Source organism: Epinephelus lanceolatus, chromosome 1, assembly GCF_041903045.1.
Source record: "Epinephelus lanceolatus isolate andai-2023 chromosome 1, ASM4190304v1, whole genome shotgun sequence".
NCBI lineage: Eukaryota > Metazoa > Chordata > Actinopteri > Perciformes > Serranidae > Epinephelus > Epinephelus lanceolatus.
In genome coordinates, this window is record NC_135734.1 from 44,234,542 (window position 1) to 44,253,707 (window position 19,166).

At 40.4% G+C, this 19,166-nt stretch overlaps 2 protein-coding genes across 2 annotated transcripts; both read right to left on the bottom strand.

The window, feature by feature from the left end:
- Positions 1–1,651: 1,651 nt before the first annotated feature.
- Positions 1,652–7,907, bottom strand: c1qc (complement component 1, q subcomponent, C chain). The gene is made up of 7 exons (XM_033626115.2): positions 7,748–7,907; positions 7,221–7,336; positions 6,576–6,638; positions 6,214–6,367; positions 5,580–5,720; positions 4,912–5,038; positions 1,652–2,522 (listed from the first exon to the last, which is right to left on the bottom strand). The coding sequence occupies exons 2-7, from the start codon at positions 7,324–7,326 to the stop codon at positions 2,388–2,390; spliced, it is 726 nt and encodes a 241-aa protein (XP_033482006.1). The 5' UTR covers positions 7,327–7,336; positions 7,748–7,907; the 3' UTR covers positions 1,652–2,387.
- Positions 7,908–11,735: 3,828 nt separating this feature from the next.
- Positions 11,736–18,585, bottom strand: c1qa (complement component 1, q subcomponent, A chain). The gene is made up of 7 exons (XM_033625774.2): positions 18,477–18,585; positions 17,155–17,328; positions 16,615–16,791; positions 15,559–15,638; positions 13,310–13,426; positions 12,980–13,069; positions 11,736–12,100 (listed from the first exon to the last, which is right to left on the bottom strand). The coding sequence occupies exons 2-7, from the start codon at positions 17,315–17,317 to the stop codon at positions 11,948–11,950; spliced, it is 780 nt and encodes a 259-aa protein (XP_033481665.1). The 5' UTR covers positions 17,318–17,328; positions 18,477–18,585; the 3' UTR covers positions 11,736–11,947.
- Between the last annotated feature and the right edge of the window lie 581 nt (positions 18,586–19,166).

Below are 19,166 nucleotides of genomic sequence, written 5' to 3' on the forward strand. Positions count from 1 at the left end.
TGACACAGGCGCAAGTTCCAGCGCATACTGTGACGTTGGCTGCCTATAACTAAACCGTGTACGTGTAAATGGCCTCTTAAACAGACTGGCAAGTAAATTGAACAGGAGCTTGATATGTGACACACCAAGAGGCCGTTTACACGTACACGGTGATTTTGATAAACGGAGACATCTTCCTTCGTTTGTGCCCTTCGTTTACACGCAAACGGAGATTTCTCCTCTGAAAACGAGTCTTTCTAAAAACTCCGGCCAGAGTGGAGATTTTGGAAAACTCTGGTTGCGCGTTTGCATGTAAACTGAGATAAACGGCGTTATAGGCAGCCGACATCACAGTATGCACCGGAACTTGCGCCTGTGTCAAAAGTGCGACCTATGTTGCTATGGTGACAATGGATACGTGGAAGGCTTGAGCTTCTCGTTACACTGCCACCTACAGGTTTGGCATGCTCTTGTCTATATATACACGGGTAAGTGTAAACGAAGATCTTTTTGAAAACGGAGACGGTGAAATGTCCGTTTATGAAAATAGCCGGCCACGTGTAAACGGCCTCCAAGTTGGCACATCAATCCTGCAGGGACTGGGAGCAGGTACTGAATATTGGTAGTGAAGAGGAGTGGCTTGATTGGTAGATCAGTGTGCTGATTATGGATAAAGAACTGGTGTGCTGATTGCAAATAGAGAGCTGGTGTGCTTAGAGCAGGAGAATGAGAGGGTGTGAGGAAGGGAAGGACAAGCATGTGCAGACAAAACCAAAACACACCAAGCACCCTTCACTCACACAAATGTAAAGCATAAATAAAAGCTTAAAGACCCCCACACTGTTGTCACAGGCAGAGTCGTGGAGGAGGAGGTATGACAGAGTGGGACTCAATTTTTCCTAAACAATTACTAGAAAGCCAGGGTTTTAAGAGCAAAGTAAAAAAAAAAAAACTACGATGTCCGGTGAGAAAACATGCTGTCTATGTATCAATTTAAAACAGCGCAAATAGCAGAATTTTTCTTGTCTATAGTGCTTGCCATTGTTGTCATTACTCCTCATTGGTTCAGACGCACTGCTTGACAATGCTTGACACCAACATGAGTCTCGCCCGTGGTGCTGATTGGATCAAATGTTTTATGACCACTGTAACCAAGTAACCACTGTTTCATGTCATGATGCCAGACAGATCAGTCAACTCTGTGGAGTCTGCATTCAAAGGTCTGGACCCAGAGAAGAGTTTCATTTTCTCACTGCTACTTTAATGCAGTACTGTTATATCCATATTTGTAGAAAGAAGCTGGTGGCTATAATAATAATTCATGTTCTTTATAGAGAGATAGAAGAGATTTTGTGATGGCCGCAGACTTCTGCAAGACATCTTTTTGTTTCAATGAAGACAGAAACAGGAGTGACATTTTCTGTTCATTTAATCCTTAAACACTGACAACATTTCATAGTAAATCACAAACCCCAACCCCAGATAATCAGTTCACTAAAGCAGGGCTATGTGTGACATGATGTCGCTGTTGAGGTGCCCGTATACATGTAACATAGCCACACATGGTAATGATGTCCCAACTCACACTCTTTAAACTCATTAGTCTGTTAACTACACAGGTTAATTTCATTGACAGTCAACCATACCATAACAATTAACATCACACACTTGGTTTGATTTATAGTCTGTTTATTTGCTTTAACCTTACATTGATGTGCACACATTTTAGCATTGCAGGGTTACATGGGGAAATTGTTTGATATTAATCATTTGTTTCATTGTCTTTGAGCTACCATGGTTGTCTGGGGAGGACCCTTCCTGGTGGAGCAGGCGTGGCTGAGGGCTGAGGACTCTGAAATCCTGGAGCCAACTCATTGGAACAAACTACGTTCTGCCATGTCAACACATTCTCACTCCTACCTCGTCACATGTTGACGTTTAAACGTGGAATTTCCACATCCACATATGACAGACAAGGTACCCTGGGTACATTGGTTGTTGACGTTACATGCATTGTCTTCTTCCAAAATACACTTCGGTTTTCACAGGAAATTTAACATTGACATACAGTGAGTGACTGAGTAAAGTTATGTTACGTTGATCTCTTTTATAGGCCAAGTGGTTCAGTTGATGGTTTGTAATTTTTCATGATTTTTTCTTTGGAAAAAAAAACAAAGAAAATTTTTGTCTACAACTAAAGTTTTACTGTTGATGTGTTTATGCTGCTTTGGTGGTCTGGTTTCTCTGTAAAGAATCACAATGAGAATTTACCTGAATAGATAAAAGAAAATAAGACATGAAAATGTGAAATATATTCTCTTTAAAAACGTTAAAGGGTCAGTGTGAAGGTAAGACATTATTTTTCCTGCAGCTTCAGCCTTGGAGTGTTAGTATAAAACTGTATTGGGTCAGTGAGGGTGCAGCAGGAAGCCCGAGAAGATGCTGTATCCTTCCCGTTTTCCTGTCATCCCTCTGTAGTCTTTAGTCTCCAGCCAAACCTCCTGATCCCTCGACATGTAGACCGCCAGGCTGCCTGAGGTCACCTGGAACCAGTTGAAATTTAAGAAGTAATTTATTATATTAAGTAGTCATAGGGAGCATCTTTCTGCAGAGTTTTACACCAGAGAAACAGAAGTACTGCAGCTTCTCACATCCACTTACAGTACAGGCCAAAAGTTTGGACACACCTTCTCATTCAAAGCGTTTTCTTTATTTTCATGACTATTTACATTGTAGATTCTCACTGAAGGCATCAAAACTATGAATGAACACATGTGGAGTTATGTACTTAACAAAAAAAGGTGAAATAACTGAAAACATGTTTTATATTCTAGTTTCTTCAAAATAGCCACCCTTTGCTCTGATTACTGCTTTGCACACTCTTGGCATTTTCTCCATGAGCTTCAAGAGGTAGTCACCTGAAATGGTTTTCCAACAGTCTTGAAGGAGTTCCCAGAGGTGTTTAGCACTTGTTGGCCCCTTTGCCTTCACTCTGCGGTCCAGCTCACCCCAAACCATCTCGATTGGGTTCAGGTCCAGTGACTGTGGAGGCCAGGTCATCTGCCGCAGCACTCCATCACTCTCCTTCTTGGTCAAATAGCCCTTACACAGCCTGGAGGTGTGTTTGGGGTCATTGTCCTGTTGAAAAATAAATGATCGTCCAACTAAACGCAAAGCAGATGGGATGGCATGTCGCTGCAGGATGCTGTGGTAGCCATGCTGGTTCAGTGTGCCTTCAATTTTGAATAAATCCCCAACAGTGTCACCAGCAAAACACCCCCACACCATCACACCTCCTCCTCCATGCTTCACAGTGGGAACCAGGCATGTGGAATCCATCCGTTCACCTTTTCTGCGTCTCACAAAGACACGGCGGTTGGAACCAAAGATCTCAAATTTGGACTCATCAGACCAAAGCACAGATTTCCACTGGTCTAATGTCCATTCCTTGTGTTTCTTGGCCCAAACAAATCTCTTCTGCTTGTTGCCTCTCCTTAGCAGTGGTTTCCTAGCAGCTATTTGACCATGAAGGCCTGATTGGCGCAGTCTCCTCTTAACAGTTGTTCTAGAGATGGGTCTGCTGCTAGAACTCTGTGTGGCATTCATCTGGTCTCTGATCTGAGCTGCTGTTAACTTGCGATTTCTGAGACTGGTGACTCGGAAGAACTTATCCTCAGAAGCAGAGGTGACTCTTGGTCTTCCTTTCCTGGGTCGGTCCTCATGTGTGCCAGTTTCGTTGTAGTGCTTGATGGTTTTTGCGACTCCACTTGGGGACACATTTAAAGTTTTTGCAATTTTCCGGACTGACTGACCTTCATTTCTTAAAGTAATGATGGCCACTCGTTTTTCTTTAGTTAGCTGATTGGTTCTTGCCATAATATGAATTTTAACAGTTGTCCAATAGGGCTGTCGGCTGTGTATTAACCTGACTTCTGCACAACACAACTGATGGTCCCAACCCCATTGATAAAGCAAGAAATTCCACTAATTAACCCTGATAAGGCACACCTGTGAAGTGGAAACCATTTCAGGTGACTACCTCTTGAAGCTCATGGAGAGAATGCCAAGAGTGTGCAAAGTAGTAATCAGAGCAAAGGGTGGCTATTTTGATGAAACTAGAATATAAAACATGTTTTCAGTTATTTCACCTTTTTTTGTTAAGTACATAACTCCACATGTGTTCATTCATAGTTTTGATGCCTTCAGTGAGAATCTACAATGTAAATAGTCATGAAAATAAAGAAAACGCATTGAATGAGAAGGTGTGTCCAAACTTTTGGCCTGTACTGTAAATATTGTACAGACATTTTGAGAGACCATCAAACCTTGACTAAACGCCTGAGAATTATATGGTGGCACAAAAATTACAACATAAATCTGTAGTATATGATCTCATAATGCCTGAGAACACCTCTGGATCCCTGAGGGGAGCTGGGAAGTGTTGGATACATAGATGGATGGGTGGATGGATGGATGGATGGATGGATGGATGGATGGATGGATGGATGGGTGGATGGATGGATGGATGGGTAGATGGATGGATGGATGGCCGGATGGGCAGAAGGATGGATCTTTGGATATATGGGTGGACAGAGGGATGGATGGAAGGATGCATGGATGGATGGAAGGACAGAACGATGGATGGATGGATGGATGGACGGACGGACTGATGGATGGATGGATGATGGATGTATGGATGGAAGAATGAATGGATGGATGGATGGATGGGCGATGGAGACATGGACAGCGGGATGGATGGATGGATGGATGGATGGAAGGATGGATGATGGGATGGGCAGGATAGATGTATGGATGTGTGGACATGGATGGGTGGATTGATGGACAGTGGGATGGATGGATGGACGGACGGATTGATGGATGGATGAACAGATTGATGGATGGATAGATGGATGGATTGTTTAATGGTCGTACCTGTCTCCTAGTGCGGCGATGATCACAGAATGATGCCAGCAGTTTGTTGTCCAGCTTCATCAGCACACAGAGTCGCTCGTCCAAAGAGGCGTGGTACACAAAGTAGTATGTTCCCGGGACGCGACACCTACAACACACACACATCAGTTCACTATAAGTGTTTTTTTTCTAGCTGGTTGGACAGCTTGATCACACTGGAAATTGTTTCGCTTGTAAAATCGCGGATTAATCAGGGAGTCTTTTGCTGTGCTTGCCACGCTAGCAGCACAGAGCGCTCTTCAACTTTAAACTGAACACAAGACAGCCTTGTTCCTGGCACCTTCTTCCCAATCACATCATGCAGTCAAAGCCAGAACTCATGTCTCTGTAACAGACTAATATTTATCTCCAAACTGTTCTCATGTCCAGGTTGTCAAATACAGACCCTTTGTAAACCCCTTGGCGTCTCAAACAGATTCACAGGCATCCTTTAGTGTAACTATGAGACGCACAGCTGAAACACATTGTACACGTAGTTAATATCATGACTGTTTTGGCTTACGTTTGTTACATAATGTAACATGAAGTAAATACTCTGACTCCAAAGTTTGTCTGATGAACACACCACTTCTTAGAGAAATAAATATGGTCCCTGCAAGATATGACGAGCAGACAGGTGGTTTTCTCACCTGAAGCGTCCTGTGTCAGTCCTGTAGTCATTGTTGATGTTGGTGATGACATTAGTGAACCGAATGACGCTGGCTCTGTCCGGGTATTCACTGGTTCCTCGGGCCACACTGAAGGCCGCCTGCTGTTGTACTCCAACAGTCCTGCAGCCACAGAAACAACACAAAGTGATCCTCAGAGCTCATTCAACCCCACTAGTGGGCCCCAGGGCAAAAAGCAAACTGTGGGCCCTCCGTGAACCACCTCTGTAGTTGCTTAAGAGTATGCATGTGAGCATAATATCAAATGTAATTTTAAAAGGTATTACATTTTGAAATAGGGCCTCTCTGCAAGACAAGCTTTTAAAATCATGTAAAAATGCTAAAAAAGTTGTAGCTGACCGATTTGTTCAGTCAGTTTCCAGTCTTGATGCTTAGCAGAGTTTAGCAGGAATTGTTGGAGCACTTGAACCAAAAAGGCGGCTTGCAAATGTTGTTAGCTTTTAAGGTTTCATTATGTAAGCTGGGATCACCTTGGATTCAGTGACAATGGATTCCCAAAATTTAAACAACTAAAAGAAAACTGAACAAACTGAACTTCTCTTCTGTCCTCATTAGAAAACCTGGGCCATGCTCAAAGGTTTGTCTGATTACATACCCTGGATCTCCTGGTTCTCCTGGAGGTCCGCCAATCCCTGGGGCCCCTGCTTGTCCCGGTTCCCCACTCGGACCTCGTTTACCGGGAAATCCCATCAGCCCCGGCTCCCCCTTCTCTCCCTTCTGAGGGCCGTGGCTGCCGCGCCACTCTGCCCCTGTAAACAGCAGCAACAGGCTGTTCTCATACACTGATCGTACATATACCTAGAGTAATGTGCCAAAATTCGAGGCTAAACCCCACGTAATCATGAGCCAATAATTCCTATATAATTCACGTAATTGTGAAGGCGTGATCACGTGACCAGTGGTCTGAGGAGAGTAAAGACGGAAGTAGTATAAAGATTGAATGTGTGTGTTGGATACCTGGCTGTCCTTTCTGTCCTTTCTCTCCGTCACGACCGTCTCTGCCCGGCAGACCAGGAATTCCTGAGGATGGAAAGACAGATAAACAAACAAACAAAAGATACATATATCCTCCTGAGATGCCAGCTTTTGTTTGGTATGCATTTTTAAGTATTAAAAATAAGTATTAAAAACTAAGCATTGTCTTCGGGAAAGAAAGATGTCCTCATATGGTGACGATGGGTTTATTTTTAATAGTCACAAGTGTGCAATAAATTGTAATAAATAATAAATAAACTGTTTTAATTATTTCAACACCTGTCTTCAAACAAGACAATAATTTAGTCCTTAAGTCCTAATTTCCTAATTAACAGCATTTTAGCTTGTTACTGTTGCTAAAATTGGTCAAATTTGTATGCCATATTAAACTACAGACGCTATTTTGCACAAATAATCAAGTTTCAACCACAAAATTTGATTAAGTTTTGTGTCTTGTCCACTTTAGTGTTGGGATCAGCTGTAGACTAAACATAAAAGTGTCCACAAATGAGGACAACAGGTCTAAGTTAAGCAGAATAAAGTATAAGGTGCAGGAAACCCAAAATGCGATGTCCTCATATAAGGACGCAGGGTCTTAGGAGGATATACAAATATGCACGCACTTACCTGGCATCCCAGGCATCCCTGTTGCTGGGCAGCTCTCCATGGTAACCACAAGGGGTGTGGCCAATAAGAGCAAGGCACCGATCACGAGAAAACAACGATGGAGCATGATGGAGATCCTGACAGGGAGATGAGGGGATGAGAGAAATGAGAGGGAAGGGAACAGGCAGGTGAGAAGAGGGGAGATAAGGTAAGAGGAGGTGATTATAAGAAACAAATATAATATAACAAAAAGGGAGGACAGGAGGACGGCAAAGACAAGATGAGGACAGGAAAAATGAAACAAGTATGAATGAAGGGGGGACGGAAAGGGGTGGAGGATCTACCACAGTGCCTCTGAGCAACTGAATCACCTGCTGACAAAAAGTAACTTCAACATATAACTCACAAAACTAAATCTATTAGTATAAATACACAATGAAAGTAAAAACAGGAGATCATAAGATGCTCTTTTACAAATAAAAGCTATCGACTTCAATCCAGTAAACTGTAATCAACACACACGTGGAAAATAAATGTATGAAACTCACCTTAGAGAACAGACAATAATGAAACCCGCTCCGGTGAGTTCACAGCAAACTGAAGTGAAGCTCCGAGTCCTGCAGCAGCCGGAGGAAGCCGACACTAAACCAAAGATTCAGCAGCTTTTGCAGTTTTGGGAAGTTACTGAGAACTGGAAGGATGGGCAGAGAGAGAGAGAGCAAGAGAGAGAAATGAGACTTTAGATGAGAGTTTATCAGCCTTCTCTGTATTTACACAATTTTCATGACACCAGCAAGCTCAAACTGAGACACAAAACTATGAATTGACCTGCCAAGTATTGTGTGTGTATCAGTCTGATGCAGCATCTTCCTCTGTGCCACAGAGCCCTACTGTTGTCCAAAAACTATTAAAAACACAAAAATTAACCGCACTGTTGCACAAGGTGACATGTTCCTTCATCACCATGAACACACACTTAAGTTTACTTTGACTCATATACACTGTTCTACTGCTCCTGATACTCACTGCCAAATGTGTATTAATCAGTTGCTGAAACTAGCAACCAAATTCCCGGGAAACAAAAAGATAAAAAAAATTGGACACTGAACATTTCTGCAAACCACAGACTCATAACATTTGCACATTATTATGTAGCAGATATGTTGAAACTTAGCGTTTCAGCAGCACTGTGGTTAACGTGGGTCAGGTTCACGCACAAAAATCACTTGGTTATGGTGAGGAAAAGATCACGTCTGGCTTAAAATACCTGGTTCAGGGAGGACAGTCACTGCTGGAAATGCAGTAGACCACGAGTAGTAACAACCACTTTTCATGCCACCATCCTGGCAGAGAATGTGGTGATGTTTCAGCGATGTCTCAGTTAAAAAAAAAATGCTTTTCATGCCACTATCCTGGCAGGAAACTTGGCAATGTCTCAGTAAAAAACAACAGTTTTTCGTAGCAACATCGCAGCTGGAAAAACAGTGACAGGTTGCTACACAACATACACGTTTGGTGGCTTAAAAGTTGCTGGAAACCTGGCATGCACTCACCAAAAAACAACTGGTTTTCTTTGTTGGTGTCAAATAGTGGTCTGTAACTTGGCAGGCGTCTTGCCTAGGTGCCACGCCATCCACCATCCCTCCACCTCATGAAAAAGTCAGTTCATATAGTGTACTACGTCACTTTAGAAACATTGATATATATATTAAATGTGCAAATGTAACATATCTGCGGTTTGCTAAATGTTCAATGCCAACATTTTCTAGTCCCCAACAAATGCACTATTTCCTCCTGTTTGAGTAACGTTTGTTAAAAACTCCAGTGACCAGCTGTTTAATGAAATTACTGAGGCTTCAGAAAAATTAAACTATATATTTGCAAGCTTTTCTGAGAGATTTTACCAATGGACTTGGAGATGAGTGACTCTATAAGTCAGAAACTATTGAGAGAAGGACACATTGTTGGTTTTGGTCTTTTCATGGGATTTGTTGGCAATACCACAAATGAAACACCACCCCTGTGCTTGTTCTCCTGTGCTGACACAACAAACACACCAACACACACACTAATGGCAGGAAGAGGTCAACCGAGAACATGCCAAGAGGTTACCAGAAACAAGAAGTGTGCAGAAAAACAGAAATGTTTCACTTCCATAACCTGCAGAAGGGTCAATCAAAAATTCATTGAGATTGATCCTGTAACAGATGTCTGAGTCACACTCCCCTGCTAATGTGATCAATCTGGCAGCTGAGATGTGGTGATCAAAGTGGTTTATGCATAGATTATCCGTCTTCCCCAAAATTAGACAAGAAGATGGACGTCAGTTTCATGTTTGTCCAGGACATGATTAGCTTAGTTTAGCACAAAGACTGGAAGCAGAGGGAAACTGCAGCCTCTCTGTTGACCTTCTGATCTGTAAATATGTCCATATGCTAAATGTCAGAGTATTTATTTTACATCTTCCCTTCTGAGATGTTTAATGCTGACATTTCAAACAGGTCTGCCTTTAATGAGTTTATATATTGACACTGTGTTTGTAAGAAGATGTCTTATTTTATTTGTTAATGTTTAGAGATGTCACTGTTAATCTGTGTTGGTTGAGGCGGAAAAATTAACAAGATTATATTTATGGTTCCCTTTGTTTATTTGTCAGTCAAAACTTCGAAGCCATATATGATTTTTTTTAAAGGAATATTAACATCCAGTGACGGGATATTTTTGAGTATTTTTACTTTCTCATGACCTGCTGGACCCAAAATGAAAAAAAATACCTGACGTGATTTTAATTTGCTACATGTTTTGATGTACATCTTATGGAAGTTAATTTCTGCCGGTATAGATGAAAAATTAATTATGATGAAAAAAAAAAAAATCTTTGATACTTTTTACCTAGTAAGGCCCCGAACTGGCCTGATTTGCAGGGTGCAAAACGAAAGGCGCACCGCACTGTCTTTTTTAAAAAAAAAAAAAAAAAAGTAATGCCATTTGTTGTTGTTTATTTCACAGTAATTAGTATCTAGTTCCTAAAATGTTGAGGCAGAGGGTACTTGCTGTAGCTCTGGTTAAAGGTGGGAGGCTGTAAGCAAATAGTGTGCTGGACACAGGGAGACACATCTGAGATCTGTGTGGGTACATGAGACCCTAAAAAGAGAGGGTGGATCATGGGGAGTACCACCAGTTGGTCCAGGAGCTTCTCCTCCATGATGGCCATTTCCAGACATATTTTAGGATGACTCAGGTGGAGTTAGACAACCTGCTATCTGTTGTTGGGAAAAAACAATTACAAAAAGCTGTCTCCAGCTGCTAAGACACTTTCTGTGTGACTGGGACCCTAAATCAAACTTTTCACTGATGCGTTTTTTCTTTTGATCAACTTTTTTTTTTCTTTTTTTTTAACTGGCAGAAATAAGCCCCCATAGGATCTGGATCCAGATGCATATTACAACATTTTAGATACTTTATTATGGTGAAAGTATGTGCTCTCCGAGTGTCAACACTGCATTTCTATTAAAACAAAACCAAAAAACACTGACAGTTTTATTAAAAACTGGAATGATTATTCTACCATCACACAGTGTAATCCCAACATAAAGTGATAACACTTAAATACAATGAAGTGTAATACGTATAAAACACATGAAATTAAGTTTAAGATGTTATATTCTTCTTTGAATTTATAGCTGTTTTTTTCTGTAAATTTTCTCAACCTTTTTTTTATTTTTCCATTTTTTTCCCTGTTAAACTTTTTTTTAGGGATTTTTTTCTTATTTGAATCGGTGGTCAGAGGACAGAGGGTGTCAGAATTGACATTTAGTTACTTGGAAAAACAATGGACTTAATTCTGGTCAGTCACATACATGCAAGTACACATTCCTAGTGGTTTACTTTGAAATGTGAGTGCTGTACTTCTGTTTAACATTTATTTATCACAACATGACACCATGATTAGTTTCCAAAGTCTTACATGAACCTTATAACACACATATTTCCTGGATCGTTGTTCTCCAAATGTCGCCCTGCTCACTCTGAAGATGCTTATGTTTAGACCCAGGGTGGCTGAGTACTGTAGGACTAAACTAGTACTGTGCTTAAGTTCAATTTTGAGGTACTTGTACTTTGCTCGAGTATTTCTGTTTTGATACTGTATACATAATATACACTAAAATCCACTACATTTATCTAATAACTGTAGTTACTTTGCAGATTCAGATGATTAAAACAAAATATAAATCATCATAAATTATGATGTATTATTTTAGATGAACTATCCAGCAATATATAAAGTATACTTTTGGTAATTTTAAGTAAATATTAATGCCAACAATTTTGTAAGTTTTGATGATGTCTGACTTTTACTTGAAATGGAGTGTTTTTATATTGTAGTGTTGCCACTTTTACTTGAGAAGATCTGAACAATTCTTCTAGCACTGGTTTTAAAATTGTGACATTAAAACAACAATCTGAAGACATTTGGAGGCCACAACAAAAATCAATGATTGTATCTAAAATCTGTGTGAAATTAAATGATATGTATCACACTCAATAATAAACTTTAATTGTGTTTTTGTAGCAATGACAGACAAAGTCAACATTCAGTGAAGATTAACATGAATTGATATGAAGGAAACTGATCAGGTTATCTGTGGATTCACACATTAAACAAACACAAACATTCACAAATATTCCTGTACTGCGACTCTGTGTAGGTGCAGTGCAGTGTCTTGAAGTGCAGTGTCCAGTGAACTTTATTCTGGATTTGAGAAGAGCAGGAAGCCGCTGAAGATGATCTGTTTTTCTTGGGCGTCTGTCAGTTCAGAAGGTTTCTGCTTGTCCCTGAAGGACTCGAGCCAAACCTTCTGTCCGGCTGTCAGCTGTAAGACCACGCCACCCGACAGCACCTGAAACACAACACAGACAATCACAGCGAGTCAAAGTCCTGAATTCAAAATGTTGCTTAATTACAAGTAGAGATGTTTTAACAGCAAAATATACTTAAGGGATCAAAAGCAAAAAGTACTCACTATGCAGAATTGCTTATTTCAAAGTGTTATATTAATATAGAATATTATATCATTCTGCTTTTATCAGTGACAAATACATGTAAAAATATTTTAATGTTGTAGTTCAGTGTGAAACCAGTTCTAAACACTGCTCCAAAATATTAAGGGAACACTTAAATCACACCTCAGATCTTGAATGAATTATTTATTCAAGTTTAAGTTTTTACTGATGTACATTGTGTAATTTGTTGAGAACAAAATGATGTAACAATGGTCAGTGGAAACCAAAATCATCAACCCACTGAGGGCTGGATTCAAAATCACACCGAAAATCAAAGTAAAAAATTCAAATCACAGGCTGATTCAACCTGCATGAATTTTATTATGGCAACTAATAAAGTGACTCAGTAGTGTGTGTGGCCCTCGCGTGCCTGTATATGCACTCCCAACGCTATCTGGACATGCCATGTCAGGATATGGTGTCCAGGGGGATCTCCTCCCAGACTTCCCTGAGCGCTGTGGGAGTACACGCCCATAAAGATCCAGAAGACAAATAATAAGACAAAAATAAGAAAATACAGGCAGAGGGCAGAGACTTTGTAGAAAAATATACTTCCACACACTGAGAGTAGGTCATAAATTATGATTGAGAGGGTTCACTTTTGTATGATTATATACATTGTTAGTTAGGAAAATCTTGCACAGTATATCTTTATAGAAGTTATGATTTTGAGCAAATGATTTATCAAAGACTGACTCTGTGGTGCTGAAACTGACCTGATCATAGACAGGAGAGGCCCTGGAGTGATCACAGAATCCCAGCTTGTCTGTCTGAGCATCACTGGCTATAGCCAGACATATGCTGACCTAAAAAGCAAAACATAGACCATAAACACACAGAACAACTGTGAGGCAGTTTGACGATGGATCTGTTGGTGCAGGTTACATATCTCAACTTTAAAGTCCCTGCAGGTTGATTTTTTAAATGACATTAATACAAACTGCCTGGAAGAAGTAAAACACATTCTGAAGTCCAAAAATCTGAAATATTTTACAAAATGGTCGACATTTATTCTCATAGCGGTAGAAAAGACAGTGATGTTTTACCTTGGCCACAGAGTGGAAGGTGAAGTAATAAACACCAGGTACTCTGCAAGTGAAGTGACCTGTGGCTGTGTTAAAGTCATCACGTGTGTTGACAGTGGCAGTTTGGTAGGTTACTACCTGATGCACGCACACACACACACACACACACACACACACACACACACACACACACAACAATGGAAGATAAATAATGACCTGATTAAACCTGAAAAATGTATAAGACAATGTAGAGCACAGCTGCTGTTGTTCTTTCACTGCCTCAATCAGTTAGTTTGTGTTATTGTGTGACTTTGATGTTTTAAAGGTTTAGTTTGGATTCACCAAAGTCACACAATAAGACTAAAGCCCCATTTCCAACACACACTTTCGGTATGGTACCTTTGGAACCAAAAAGTAACCTTTCACACATAGTACCTAGACTCTAGGTCTGTTTAGCCTTTCCACCACAAACAGTACCCTTAAATGTGGGCAGGTTGTTGTCACTCACTGCTCCGTCGAGCACTCACTGTATTTCCTCATTGCCGGTGACACAGATGGAGGTCTGTGCCTCGTATATTGTCCACAGAAAGAGGCTGCACGCCGACATTTTCAGAACAAAATAAAACAGGCTGCAGTGAGTCTCTCTCCATGGGATATTTGAAAATAGCAGGTTTGTGCATTTAGTCCTTCTCAGGCAAGCTCAGGGGTTTAGTTTTGACGTAGTCCACAGGAACAACGCTCTTTTTTTTTCTCTGAGTGAGAATTAGAAAATATGCAGTTCACATAACCTGGTTGAAATTAATATACATTTTTAAATGCTTGATGATCCAATCATTACTAAAAGTGTCTGTCATATAAAAACTAAAGTGATGGTCAAAGTTGTCATAGTGAAATTTAAGGTGTGTTGATGGATTCGTGTCGTCAACTCATGCATTGAGTAACATTACAAGCAAACCTTCTATCTTAAAAGTTGCCGGCAGTCGGCCCAGCGAATTAAGTTTTTTCTCAGACTCCAGCTGCTGTAAGAAGCAGCAAAACATCCTTTCATTTTCATCATCCTGTGTCACAGTCTACTAATAAAAATCTCCACAGTATGAACAGTGGTTACATGAGCCTCAAAACCAGCCACAACTCAGCCCTGAGCAGAGTGACTGTCCTCTACTGACCAATCGCCAGACTGCAGTGTTCATAGCTCCACCATTTAGTACCAGATCTGTGTGCTAGGTACCCCAACAGAGGGGGGACCAAACATGGGGGCGGTACGGAACTGTGCCATTGGTACCATCCACAACTTTTCACAGTGGAAATGGAAAAAAGCGAACAGAACTGATCTGTCCCATAATGCTTGGTGGAAATGAGGCTTAACAAACTGACTGAGGCAGTGGTAGACCAGCAGCTCCCAAGTTCAGTGAGCTAAAATTAGTGAGAGCATAAATGTGGAACTGAAGCTGTTAATGGATTCCCTGTTGGAAAGGACAGTCTGACAGCAATGTAAAGCGGTGGAGGTACTCTCAATGCAGTGCACACTTAAACAATATTGGTTTTTTTTTCAGGGGGCTACAATATGTTTTGCTGCTGTCGCTGTCCACAGCAGTATATTGCTTAGCTTCCCTGGTGGTTCTTCAGCCTGCTTCTCCAAACTGAAGGCGTGCCGACTGGCGCCACTGTATGTAATACACTGACTATGGAAGAATACCTTATACAACCTCACTTCAAAAAATCTGAACTATCCCTTTAATGTGTTCATTACTTTAATGTTGCAGCCGATAAAGGTAGAGCTAGTTTTAACCTCTTCTACTGCTGGGTAGCTTGTGAATTTCACCAAGGGATCAATACTGTCTTATCCTATAATGATACATCATAATTTATTAGTTGATTTCATTTTGTGTTAATAATCTAAATCCTCCAAGAAACTAAAGCTGTCAGACTGACATAGTGGAGCAAAACAAGTACTCTGTGAAGTAATATTTGCCTCTGAGATGTAGTGGAGTGAAAGTATTAGGTAGCAGGAAATGGAAATACTCAAGTAAAGTACCTCAAAATTTTCTTATGAGAAAATGTACTTAATTATTTTCCATCACTGCTTCATTTAACCCTTTAGCAACACTTAAGCATTAAAATGTGATGTTCTTTTCTTTTACTCTGGCAGACATCAAAGAAAGGAATAAAAGATGTCTTTTATTTGTAGATATTTTTGCAGATTTGAAAATGTTTTGCGATGAAACAGCTGAGAGACAGACAGAGGAGGTGTGATGGACGACAGACTGAACCTGGCCGATGCGGGGATAACTGTTGTCAGTCTTCATCACTGAGAAGGCTGAATGGGCCTGCTGGGCGGACTGCTGTCCACCTGGAAGAAGCACACACACACACACACAATAATTAAGACAGGTGTACTCCGGGTATGGTCAGAGGTTCAACAAACTCAAATCTTTCAACCACAAGAGGTCAGTGAACAATGTATCCTCACACAGCAGTTCATATAATATCCTATGAAGTGATGCACCACTTTTATGGATGAGCGAAGACGTCTGCTGTGCCCAGAGTTATTTGGTCGAGCTCACCATCTGTTGTTTAACGTCTGCCATAAACAACAGTTTTGGATCAGGCTCGGTCGAATCTGCTTCTCAAGTATTTGACACATCGTTGACAAGCCTTTATCGCCACTTACAAGTGTTTGGAGTCGTTCGTGCCTTCATGGAGATATTTTGCAAAATAAAGTTCATGTGGACAGATTTTCTTTTTTTGTAATGGAGTGGAAAAATATACGATTTGAAAACTATCTGCATACACGCAGACAGGGCCTAAGTTATGGTTGTATTATATGAACGGGATACCGGAGAATGCTTACTGGGCCGCAGGGGAACTGTTTTTGTTGCAGTGATAAAACAGACCACTGTGACAATAAGAGGCAGCACTGAGTGGACAAAACATCCATGGTTGAATTTCTGCTGTATTTCTTCTTCTGTGATCCACATTACAAATTAACTTCTCCCATTTTGTACAAATCTCCTGTCGTGGAGATGGCTAGAATTTTGTTTTTCAGTTGTCACCGTAACAGATTTGTTGAGAAGATTTTTGTTTCCCCAGTACAATAATGTCTGACTTTATGTGTCAATAAAGAGATTTCAGTGTATTGACACTTTTTATTTTTTACCACTAAATGCCGTTAGCTGACTGTTGCTGTTGTTGTTGTTCAGTTTGTGTAGGAGCTGCAGCAGCCAGCTCTCGTGCTACTCTGTTATCTTTCCTGTCAAATACTTTTATTGTGTATGAGTTAGCACGATATACACTGTAGGATCTAGGGTCAGAGGTCGTGTCATTACCTTGGCCGATGGACGTCCCGTCGGCACCGGGGCGACCTGGCTTTCCAGGGTCACCTGACGCTCCCAGATGTCCACGGTAACCTTTAGGGCCTATGACCCCTGGAGGGCCCCGACTCCCTGTCTCCCCCTTCAGCCTCAGCAGGACGGCTGCATCCACTGGACCGTTGGCAATCAACACTAGAGACAAACAGATGAATTATTGAACCTGTAATAACTGATTTTTTGGCCTCTGGGGCAGCAGAAACAAGCTGTGAACACAACATCGACATAAGTTGAAATGTTGAACTTGTTAGCAAACAGATGCTTATTGACTGCTGGATAGGAACACAATCATTCATATAGCTGCTTTAACTACCAAGAAAGAATCATAAAGCATCACGTTGCTCCCTGATGTTCTAAAATGTCTAAAATTTATAATGGATTCAGTTCCATTTTTCAGAAAGATAAATTTCCCTGTACTTTGCCTCAGTGTGATAACATGGAAGGACAAAGCAAATATATCTTAAGCTAAAAGTTGCAGAAAACTGTCTGTCTTTTTACCTGGCTCTCCTTTCTCCCCCTTCGGTCCAGGATGCCCATCTCTGCCTGGGGCTCCTCCCACTCCCGGCCGGCCGTCAATTCCTCTACAGCTCACATCACATTGGCCGGTTGTCAGCATTGAGGCCACGCCCACCAGAACCACCAGTCCATAGTAACCTCCCATGGTCCAAAACACTGGATTCAAAAATTAATGATGTTAAGAAGAAGAAGAAGAAAAAAATCATCATCAAATTATTTGTTCCTGCCAATCAATTTGAATTTGAAGATTTTTATAATGCATCCCAACGCATTCCAGTACTTGCAGACTCAGTATATTCATATGACAACTTTTAGGGCAATAGTTTTCTCCACTTCACTACAATTTCAACCCTAATATGAGGAAGCAAATTTTAAAATATAATGTAACTCCAAACAATAAACTGAATAGATAGAAGAACTGAAATAATTAAAACACTGCAGACCCTCTCTTTTTGCTGTTAGGGTGGGTCAGTTTCTAAAATCTTGACTATGCCCCTGATTCAAACATAAAAAAACGACATTAAAAAATGTAAAATTTAACATAGATTATAAGGGTCAGTGATAAAAGGATTTCTTGCAGAGAATGCAGTGTGAATGCTGACAGCTGAAATAAATTCAAAACAAAGCTGGGATTGTGAAAAAGTGAAAAGAATTAAGCCCGTGTGCATTGCACTGCAAAACAGTCGTGAGTCAATCCGCTGGCCTTAAATGCCATGTCAGCATTTACAGTAATCACAGATAGCAGTTTTCCAATTTGTAACATTAATCGGCAAAGCTTAACTCAAACATTACTTAAGTTAAAAGTAAAGTCAACAAATGTTCACTGAGATGGTTCAAGCCTCGCTGCAGCAAAGTTCAAGTCTCTACAAGCTGTTTTTCATAGAAATGAAATTAATGGCTGTCTGAAAGAATGAAAACCAAAGTAAAAACAGAATTATTTCTATTGTTTGTTCCACAAGAGACAATCTGAGGTCAGCTGGTTTGCAAAAAGCACATGCAGAACAAACTCACAGAATTCATTCACACACCTTAAAACAATGTAAAGAATAAAAAGTACATTTGTGTGTATGTTTGCTCATCCTCTGCTGACCATTGATTTTTATCCTTTCAGAAAGCCATTTATTTCACTTATTTTTTCAATGAAAAACAACGTGCAGATGCTTTGCTGCAGAGTGAAAATCATTGACTGACCTTTATCCTTAAAGATGTTTAATTTGTGTTGTTTTGTTGACTGGCATTGACAGAACCACATAAACAAATACTAAACAAAAATATTGAATGATGGGAGATGTTATTTTACTCACCAGCCAAGTGGAGCGGAGAACTGGAGCTGCGATGTAAGACCAGGATTTCCTCTTTTGTTGAAAAGATTGAGACTTATGAGACTGAAGAGACTTATTCCGACACACACACACACACACACACACACACAGCAAATCAGAAAGGAAATGAAACCTGTGATCTGACAGAAAGACTGATTGTCCAACGTTGCTGGTTTAAAATCTCGAGCCAGTTTCACTTCTGAGGTGTGAATTTAAGTGTCTTAATTTTTCCCTTACATTAGTCTAATGCAAATTAGACACCTTCACAGTAAATAAAGTCTCACTAATCTGAAAACCTAAACCTTCCTGGGTTAAATTAATTAATTAATGCTCAGGATTTATGGTTTGTTTAACACTGTTGTGACAAAAGTTTTTAGAGCCAACATTAACCTGTGTGTAAAGATAAAGTGATGAAGTTGTCACCAGTTTCTTTTGTCTGCCCAAATTAAGTATTGATTCTGACTCTGATGATGATGTCACCTGTCAAACTGATGGGTTTATTCATTGTTCACTCTTTAATGAATGTTCCCTGTAAAATGTCCACGTAAATATTGAATTCTATTTACTGCTAGAGTGAAAAGAGCAGAGAAGTTACTCAGTCAGCTATTTCTATTTTCTAGTTTGACAAAAAACTCTTAATTCACTTAACTTCAGATGGTCACAGTCTATCTT

Bases quoted from the DNA above. Each gene is read 5' to 3' on its own strand.
- c1qc (XM_033626115.2), bottom strand. From the start codon at position 7,326: ATGCTCCATCGTTGTTTTCTCGTGATCGGTGCCTTGCTCTTATTGGCC. The intron at 6,368-6,575 runs GTATCCAACACA...TGCTGTTTACAG, and splicing joins AGGACAGAAAGGACAGCCAG to GGGCAGAGTGGCGCGGCAGC. The intron at 2,523-4,911 runs GTACGACCATTA...AACTGGTTCCAG, and splicing joins ATCGCCGCACTAGGAGACAG to GTGACCTCAGGCAGCCTGGC.
- c1qa (XM_033625774.2), bottom strand. From the start codon at position 17,317: ATGGGAGGTTACTATGGACTGGTGGTTCTGGTGGGCGTGGCCTCAATG. The intron at 13,070-13,309 runs GTAAAACATCAC...TTTGCTTTTTAG, and splicing joins CCTTCCACTCTGTGGCCAAG to GTCAGCATATGTCTGGCTAT. The intron at 12,101-12,979 runs GTCAGTTTCAGC...GTTGTGTTTCAG, and splicing joins CCTCTCCTGTCTATGATCAG to GTGCTGTCGGGTGGCGTGGT.